The 10,099-nt window shown below is 31.1% G+C and overlaps 1 protein-coding gene across 3 annotated transcripts in view; it reads left to right on the top strand.

Annotated features, from left to right (window-relative positions):
- Positions 1–6,393: 6,393 nt before the first annotated feature.
- The window catches only part of LOC107436958 (PAX3- and PAX7-binding protein 1), a 55,873-nt gene continuing 52,167 nt past the window's right edge, over positions 6,394–10,099 (top strand). For 2 of the 3 annotated variants that reach the window (XM_043041305.2, XM_071187197.1), the window contains exon 1: positions 6,413–6,914. In XM_043041305.2, coding sequence (XP_042897239.1) covers positions 6,662–6,914 — 253 coding nt within the window. In that variant the 5' untranslated portion in view covers positions 6,413–6,661. Of the gene's footprint in view, positions 6,915–10,099 lie in introns of all 3 variants that reach the window. The other variant, XM_043041306.2, reaches the window with a different exon arrangement.

Below are 10,099 nucleotides of genomic sequence, written 5' to 3' on the forward strand. Positions count from 1 at the left end.
TGTCACGCATTTTTTTAAAATTAATTTATATTAGTTGGAATTCTCCTTTTCTAATATTATTTTCTTTTGTTACATATATTTATCTAGAATGTAAGGTTTAAATATAGCTAGGAACAAGTAAATTAGTAAGTTTTTGTTGTATAATAGATTTTCACTAATAAAATAAAAAAAGAATTATTCTTAATGAAGACATGAGTTGTAATTAAATGTATAAGCTCACAGTTTTATTTATTTTTCAATTACTGTTCAATAGTGGAAGAAGAAAAAAAGTTGTTTTTAATTAAATGTAGTTAAAATAATGTATTTATAAACCTTCAACTGTTAACCTTTGATCTAGTTCGCAATAAAGCAGTTTTCTTGTATGTTATTCAATAAGGAAAAAACATTTGGATAGGAAATCTTTATAGAAATGTGTCCAAGTAGTATGACAACTAAATGCTTAATAAAAGTTTGGTGCTTTAAATACATTTGAAATGCAGTTTAAAAGACAGCTTCTTTTTGTTTTACATTTCTAGCAATAATTTCACTCAGTGTTCCAGTACGTATTTCATCGCTAATAGTTGTGGTCAATTTTCATCCAATGAGATAAAAAAGGAATGAAATGTTTTCTAAAGAATAAATCACAACAGGTTGCTGTATAAAATGGCAAAGGGATGATAAAAACAAAAACAATACAAATATGATACAAATCAATTATTTATCCCAACTGGAGAGAAAAACTGACAAAAGAAAATTAAAAAATTGTAAATTCACATCTAAAAAAATTTGTATTTTCCAAACATTTAATAAATATAGAGCAGCAGATTATAAAAAATGTCTCCCAGAAATCCAGGTCGATGCACTGATTATTCTTAACTGTTTTATTTTTACTGTTGTCCTTGAGCCTGTTTTTATTGTTTTGTTTGTTGCAAACCAATTTTTACCATCCCTGCCATTTTTGCCAGATGATGAGGGTTCACCCTATATGGCAATTGAACGTGTCTAGGTTTCAATAGAAATACTATTTGTAATTTTAAACATTATTTTTACCTAATTATTGTGAAGAATTATTCTTGTCGCTTTCTTATAGATTGTTTATTATTTTCTTGACACATTATTTCGATTGTTTATTATTTTTTTTGACATTTTACATGCATCATTTTTTTCATATGAAGTATTTAAATAAAATTGGCAAAGCTTTTATAAATTACAAGTTAGAATTATCAATGTCTTACATAGATGTATTACAGTTTTATAGATAGAAATTTAAAATCAGTCTGCAGTTATCTCGCTAAAATACCTCAAACTGAGATATTAGTTTTACTGATGATGTTGCAGTGAATGTTTTATGAATTGCTAATAATAATCAGTTTTGTGTTTCTGAAAATAGTACAAAATTTTAAATGGGCTCTAAATAAGAATAAGATGGCATCTCTCTTGACCAAGATATTTGATAAACAGCCTTTTAACAAGTAAATGATTATATGCCGGGGATAAAATGTGTCTTCAACGAAAATAAAAATAAAATTATTTTTTGTAGGGATGGTGTTTTCAATATAAATGTAAACAACAACACTCTCAAGTTCGTGACCTGCTCTATATTCGGTTAGAGTGTACACAGCTGCTTACTACAGCTTATTCTGCAGAGCGATATTTTCAAACCGATAATTTTGTTTTTAATAAAAGAAATAAATTATATGATTTCTAAGCTCAAATCTGCTGTATTTCATAAGATATTAATGATATGAAGTAATTCTCGTGAGTTTCTAGTGAAGTAGTTTAGTTATAGATGTATTGTTAAAAAAACGAGTGACATGGTTGCTAGATTTAGGAAGAACTCGTTTTTTTTTGCCGTTCCAATTTGGCCTCTTTTTTTTTCTCGATTATTGCTGTTTGTTCTTGTTTGTAAGCCATGCATCATCATACATTAGTGTTAACATATTGTTAGAGCAGCGAGATTAAGTTCATTTTACAAATTATCATTTAGGTTTAAATTTTGAAATTAGTATATAGTTAACTAAGTAAGAAGTGTTTTATAACGATTTTTTTTTCAAATGACAATTCTTACCTCTTGAAATGACAGGTCTGCATATGACGATTCTTCTTTTAAACTCCAATAGAAAATCGGGTAGCAAATACACATATACCAGAAATACTTCTCAAGAGAGTCTCAAAACACAATGATTATGTTCGGAGCCAAATGGCTTCAAAGCAAACCAAAAACGGTAACCCGTGTAGAAAACACCATCCGTTGTGTATAAGTTTTATTTAATAATTAAGAAAAAGAAAACAGTTTAAGCGATGCTGTTGGTACAAAATCCGTTTTTGAATTGAAGGGTATAAAATGTTAGGGATTGTATCAGTTCCAGTGGTGATTATGTTCACTGTTAAGAAAAAAATCCTAAAATTAGTAAACTAAAAAAATAACTTCAAAAGTAAACTTCAGATTGATCTAAAGAGTTACATTTAATGTGCATAAAAACATCCAATATATTACCAATTCAAGCAATTTTTATTCGTCTAAGAAATAATGTATGAATACAAAGTATTTATTACTGTAAAATATTACTTGTAAGTTTTTGCTTGACTTCAGAAAATTTTATCTTGTATATTTTTGACTTAAAATCACTTTTTCCTTAAAAATATAATTCTCTATAATTGTCTTTTGTATAATAAAATTGTTTTGGATCATTTATAATATAACTGTATACATAAAAAAAAATATTATACCAGGGAGAAACATAATGTATTTTGCATAAATGCGTTTCAAACTTAAAACATCTGGATGTCTGTAAAGATATATACTAATTATTTTCTTTGAAATTGAATATCTTAAAAAAATTACCTTTATTGATGTAACTGTGGAACTGAAACAAATTATTGTGTACTCTGTGCATTTGTAAATATGATGTTATATCTGTATTGTTTATCAAATCTTATATTTTCTAACTAAGATTTATTCTCTAGTCTTGTTGATTTTTCTTTTTTAGATTTTATTATACTGTTGAATTTTTAGATTTGCTTTATGGAGAGAGTAAAAATTTACTTTTATTACGTGATGCTAATATTCATTCCTTGTGTAATAAAGCATGTAATGATGTAGTGAGTGCCTATGTAATGTTGAATGTGAAACAATAAAAATAATGAAAAAAAAAATTTTTTTTTTCATTATAAAAATATACACACACTAAAGATTAAAAAAATATGTTGCCAAAATTATTACTGAACTCAAATAGGTTTGCTGACATACTTAACTTTTGTTAATAATGTATGTTCATTATAAAATGCTCGTCGACTAAATACATAAATTATTATTTTTTTTTAAAAAAAATCGATAACTCCCCATTTATACAAGAAGGCCAGAGACCAGGCACAAGCTCTCCCTTTTGAGGAATAAAAAATGGGTTTTCCACCTTTGATTTAACCAGCCTGCTTTCAGGAATGCCTGGTCAGGCGATAGCAAAGGTTACTAATCAATTTTAAAGTATGAGAAAATGGAAAAATATCTAGAAAATGATAAATGTATTTCGAAAAATTAATAAAGGGGTTCTTCAATTATGCTAGTTGAAGCAAGTTAGATCTTTGTTTTATCAATGCTCTGGAAAATGAATGTTAGCTGGTAATGAGATAAGATTCTTAAGGAAAACTCTTAAAGGAAAAATTTTATTTTCTTAAAAAAACTTTTTTTCATCTGCCTATAAACTTTGAAGAGACTGTTTTAACTTCTCATTTAAATATGAGCATTATAGCTTACTAAAATAATAGCTCCTCTGTTCTTTAGAAAAGTAATTGGTATACACTTATGAAAAGAGAGGTTGGATGAGCGATAATAAGAAAGAACACTCGAATACGCCATCTGGGGAGAGACCGGTTTCATGCCTTTAGCCCTTCTCCCTTCCCTCTCCTCCTCTTTTCAGTTATATAGGAATGTACTACGATATTTTCCCTTTTCTTAATATTTTTCCTTTCTACTTAATAAAAATATTTTCTAAAATTTCCGTGATACTTTTCTTTAGAACTATGTTTAATGTAGTTTTCAGTTCCATATAGTTTTTCAAGTTAAAAGATTTTAATCTATATGAAAATCAAGAGAGAAACTAACGTACGTCCTTTCTCTATGACTTTCCACACGCTAATGGGGAAAGCATGTGAAGTGTTGCCATACGAAAAGAGTTCTGCTCTACGCCACCTGCAGCCCATTTCGATCGCCAATTGTGATATTCAAAATTTTTGTGCACAACGAGACGCATTATTCCAATGCGGGACGATGTGCAGGAAACCTAATTACAAGAAAGCAGCTTTTGTGCTGCCGAGTCATGCGGACGAAAAATTTATATTTAAGAGATTCTTCAGAGCTGGAAAATATCAGCTGAAAATATAAATTTTTATTATTAATTTTAAAATCTGCTAATGGATGAGCAGCTCCAAACTTTTTCAAGAAGACTGACTGCCTAGAAAAATACATTCGTTTTTAAATAAATCCGGACATATTTTGAAAAGAATAATCTGAATTTAGCATAATTTATTGATTTGGAGTTGATACATCACACCGCAAAGGACTGCCTTAGATGTGCGTGCGATATTTTTCGCTTGCGAATGAGATCTCTGAGCAGTACCATGGGTGCAGGGATCTGGAGAAAATTTCCTTCCCCTTCAGATCTATGTCCAAATTCAGGAAGTGGCCTCACAAATTGTGAAGGCGCGTCTTCGAATCGTCCTCAGGTTCCGATTATCCTCGTCCTCCAAGTTCCCATACCAAATCAATACCTCTGGGCCTGATTACCGAAAAGGCTCAGGAAGCAAGTGCTTCCCCTGTAAAATTCTAGGGGGCCCCCAAATGACTAAAAATGATAAAAACATTGGGTATTGGACATATTTTTCCAAATGTGGACACAGCTTTGAGAATAATGCTCTCAATTCCAATAACTAACTGCACTAGTGAACGTTCATTTTCTGCATTAAAAAGAATAAAAAATCGGTTGAGATCAACTCTTTCAAATAATAAATTAAGTGGTTTAGCCCTTTTAGAAATGGAGAGTGATATTACAAATAGGTTACAATTTGCAGATATTATTGAAGATTTTGTGAATTTGAAAGCGAGAAAAAAAAAACCTATGTAATGGTAACCTATGAGCTTTCTTCTTATTTTTTTAAAAATCTTTTTTCTCTATCATGTGCGCTCAATTTAATTTTACTCTGTTTTTTACTGTTGAACTAAACACACAAGACTTTTAAATATCTATTAGTGCAAAAAATATTTTTGTTTCATGTTTGAAAATTATTTGGTATGATTTATGCTGAATTAGAATTTTGTGTTGTTTTGCCGCAAGTAAGCAAATTGGCGTAAAAGAAAGAGACTGATCTTGCAAAGAACCTTTCGTATAACAACAAGTAATTTTATAATTTAATTTAGTGAAATATTTAAATTTTGTTTTCATATGTGCTAGCTACTCCCTCATGTTTTTGTTACTATAAAGCACGTAAAGAAGGGTCCAACATGATTGCATTAGATCTTTGCATTCCTTTCTAAGGTTCTAATAGTTTTCACATGGTTCTTGTCTCTTTAAAATGTATTGTTTATGGGCGAAAAATATCAAAAGTTTCTTTTGCTCAAGTTAGGTTGGCCTCAAAATTATATTATGCTTCCCCTATTTCAAAGGTTTATCGAGCCCTGAGTGCTGGATCGGAGATTGATCGTGCTCTGCCAGGTTAAAATTACGATCTGCGTATGGTATTTATGTTGACGCATTTATGTTATCTGGGGATCATTCTCTGTATTTTTTCCCCCCGACCGTCATCCATAGCCCATTGTGCAGCTCTAGAGCGGCGCAAATAAAGTACCTACATAGTTACTGCATGTGAATGTAGTCCCGCAGTAGACTGATCGTTAAGACACGGTTCCCAGCAGATCAATGAAGTCAAGCATCACTGGCTGTGGTCAGTGTGCGGGTGGGTGACCACTTGGATCAGTCTGCGTAGGGACCGAGGGTGTGCGGTATTGGTCCTCGTTAAACTGTGCTACCGTAAAGTGCTCGACCTCGCGCGCAGGTCGTCGGGCTACCGAAGCGGCGGTGCCATCCACTCCACAGAGGATCAAAATTGTGATGGCATGTCTTCGGATCATCCTCCGGGATGTTTCCCAGACCGTCGCCAATAGCACATTGTGCAGCTCTAGTGCGTCGTAAATTAACAACAACAACAACAACAACAACAGCATGTGAATGAAAATTAGATTGGCGAGTTTTTCGCAAAGAAGTATTTTCCGAAAATCTGGGACTAATTCTCAGGCGAAAAAATCGTAGGCACTGCATAAATCCTCGCATGCTGCATGACGCACGACCGCATCCACCAACCTGGGATTATAACTGCAGAACTCGAAATTAATTTTTTTCATTGCAAATCTTCTACTGGGCCGAAATAGACAGCATAAAGCGCATTTAATAAACAGGCTGATTTTAAGAAAAAATTAAAAATACGTTGCTAATAATTAATTTTTTTTTTAAAAGTACTGATTAAAGTTTGAAATTTACAGTATTATACAGTATGCCTCTAATTAAAAATGACTTTCGTGATGAGTATTAAGCATTCTTGTATAATTTTCTTTAGCAAATATCAACCGACTTTCTAGATTGTTTTAACAAAGAAAGTAGTAAATAAACTATTGCTTCCTTATTTCGCAAAGATGGGTCTGTTTAAAAAGCCAAATCGAAAGTTTAGACAACGAGAAGCAAGAGCAGACTCTGAAGATGAAAGTAATTCTACTGAATCACCTGAAACCAAACCTAAAATACCATCGAAGCCTGATCTGAAACCGTCAACATCGTTAGAAATAGATACTGTTAAGAGTTCTTCCTCATCTAAGGAAAAAGAGGACAAAACTGATTCGTCTCTTCCTAAAGCTACTAAGCTGTTAAGTTTTCACGACGAAGAAGATGGTAAAATGAAGATATATTTTTATATACATATTTAGTTTCATAGATCTACTATTTTAGATTGCTTTTACTCACATGTTAAGGTTTGTGAATCTAACAGTAAAAATTAAATTGGTTAAAACTTAAATGATTATTATGAAGATATTTAAGGAAACAAAATTTTAAGTAGAGGGATAAAGACTAGATGGAAATCTTAATTATGGCAATTAATAATGACTTAATTAAAATGTATTGTCTACACATTCGAAATTAAGTAATCTATTTCTACATCTACATATGAATGCTTAAAATGGGGATATTTCCTTATTGTGATCTCTTGCGCCAACTACAATCGCTACGAGACCAAATAGATTTTACACTTGCTAATTTTTTTAAAAAATATGTAGATGTTCGCCAGGGGTGGCTACGAGTTATACCTTTCTGGTTTGTCCCTTTCTGTGATGTTTTTTTTAGTTTCTCACTGGCTTCTTCCCAGAAGTTGCTAAGTCTTGGCGATTGTTCTGCCAAAGATCCTCCGCAAAAATCTTCTGCCAAAGATCACCTTTATTTATATATGAAGAGCATGAAGGAGTAAGATTTGACATAATGTAAAGAAATGCCTTTATATGCAATCACAACTCTTACATATTCGAAGTTGAAAAAAAATAAAATGAGTAAAAGAAATTGAGAGTCCACAGTAAGATCATAAAATAAAGTTAATTAAATGGAAATTCAAGAGGAACCACTAAAATAGGTCACTACAAGTGCATGTTTCTAGGTTCATTATAATGGGGTTCAATTGTATTACTAACATAGGGGTGCACAACCTTTTTCAGTGAAGGGCCACATGCACAGCAGATTGACCAATGAAGGGCCGCATGCCAAAGTGTTTAGACCGACATATTGAAAGCAATTGGTGGTGATTGTTATATAAACATCATTGTTTATATAACACTAAATTCTTTTCGTCAGTTAACCTTGTAATCTCTTTGCAGAAAATACANTTAAGTATCCAAATATGTAAATATATATATATATATATATATATAATTAGCCTTAAATGATTATATAGTAAATTTTTACTTTAATAAATTATGAATGCTTTTTTGCCTCATTTCTAAATAATGCAATAAAGTGACAAAACTGTAAAAAGAAACTATAATTAGTTCACTAAAATCGCATTTATGGGTATATCTACTTAGGCGGCCTCCACTACTACTGCTTATTTAAATGTGGCCTGTCACGGTAAAAATGTTCTCCACCGAAAAAATTGTACGTACTTACATAAACAATTTTCACTTTGTAAAATTCGTTTGCATAAACAATTACTTGATCCGTAATTGTATATGTAATATGTTTTAGTCAGCTCCATTTAGGAGATATCTTATATGCTGTGCTTCATAAAGGAATTTAAAATTTGCTTTAATTAAAACAATTGTTCAATTGCATGTAATTATAAATGTTCTTTCCATAATTTTTCTTTTTAAGAAGCAACAATTTAAATTTTCGACACTTTTGTTTACAAATTAGTTTAAAAAATTTATATGTAATGATTTGAATTGGGTACTTGCACTCCAAGAAGAAGAAGACAACCAATACCCATGCATGTGACCTATGACGTCAGCACCAGCTAATCTTTATCAGCAATATGGAGTATTAAAGTTGAGCTAAGTCTCTCTACATAACTTAAAATATTAATTAACGTTGAGTTAATTAAATAGAGAGCCGTGTAGCAAATCAAATTTGTTGAAATATAATTATTTCTGGTCTACTTCTTTTACTTAACTTTAACTTATTATTTGTTCATTTATTTAATTGTAACTGTTATATATTTTTGTTTTGTGTACCTGGCAACTTCGATGCATAATAAGTTTGTTTGTGTTCTACATGGCTTCGTGCCTGTCTTTGTGTTATTATATAGTGGTAGAATTGAAATATTTGTGAAAGATTATAGGCTGCGTTACTTAAGAGAATTGGCACTTGACAGGCTTGGCTTCCTCAAAGTAGAATAAAAAGAACAGTTGCTGGTGTAAACTAATGCCACGTTTCAATAACCAATCAGGATCGAGATTCCCACACTACGTCACTTGCAGGTATCCTATTAATTTAAAGTTAAAATTCTTTTAAACTAGAGCATTTTATGTGTCTATATTCACCAATATTTAATGAAAATATAGTTTGTTTTTTTATGTATGCAACATTTTTTTGAAACAAATTTGAGTAAAATTTGTCTAAATATTTTTCGCGACTAAAATTCTTATAAATTTTAAATTACCTCCAAAAATAGAAAAAAAAATTGCTTTTTCAGTTAGTTAATTAAAATGCATTTTATCATTTTAATTCTCATCAACAAATTAAAATTGAAAGTGAATGCGTAATTGTCGACGCTTAGGAGCATCGAAAGAGATCCAAAAAAATGGCGAGTTATTGAAAAATAATTCAGCCGAAAATAAAGCCAATCCAGCGTTATTAACATTAAATAATCTGTATGTAGATATAGGACTAAGGAATTCGTTGGAAATTAAAGAAAACCTAATAACGCATGTACCAATGTTTAATGATGTTGTTGAGTTCGAGATTATTTGAGTAATTTTTGAGTTTCCTGTTCTGGCAACCTCTTCTTTCTTTTATATATATTTTGACGTAAATAAAGTTAAGTTTCAGTTTGTTCTATGTGATATTTTCAGTCTAATTTACTCCCAACAAACCCCATTAGTGGTCGAAGAAAGAATAGTTAAAAGTAAATTTTGAAATTCACATGTCGTAACATTGAATTAGTTTTACACTAGTTGTGTTGGTTGTAAACGTAAATGTTTCTAATTACAATCAACACTAAAACAAGTATCTCATAGAACAAACTCTTTTACTATCACAAAAGTACACAAAGAATATATACATGTTGCCAACAAAAGAATAATGTAAGAAATAATATAATAAATAATATAATAAATAATCACCGCATCTGCGTTCACGCAGTTGCGTCTGGAAGGATGGTGGGAACGTTTGATCGGACTAACAAAAGGAGGTTTGCGAAAATCCCTAGGTCGAACCTTGTTAGATGAAGAAGGTCTTTCTACAGCATTAGTTGGTGTTGAAGCCGCATTAAATAGTCGACCGTTAGTTTATGAACAAGGAAATGATGATCCTGAAGAATCATTAACACCATCCCATTTTCTTACCGGTAAAAGACTTACAACCATACCGTCACA

The sequence above is a fragment of the Parasteatoda tepidariorum genome, chromosome 10, assembly GCF_043381705.1.
Source record: "Parasteatoda tepidariorum isolate YZ-2023 chromosome 10, CAS_Ptep_4.0, whole genome shotgun sequence".
Lineage (NCBI taxonomy): Eukaryota > Metazoa > Arthropoda > Arachnida > Araneae > Theridiidae > Parasteatoda > Parasteatoda tepidariorum.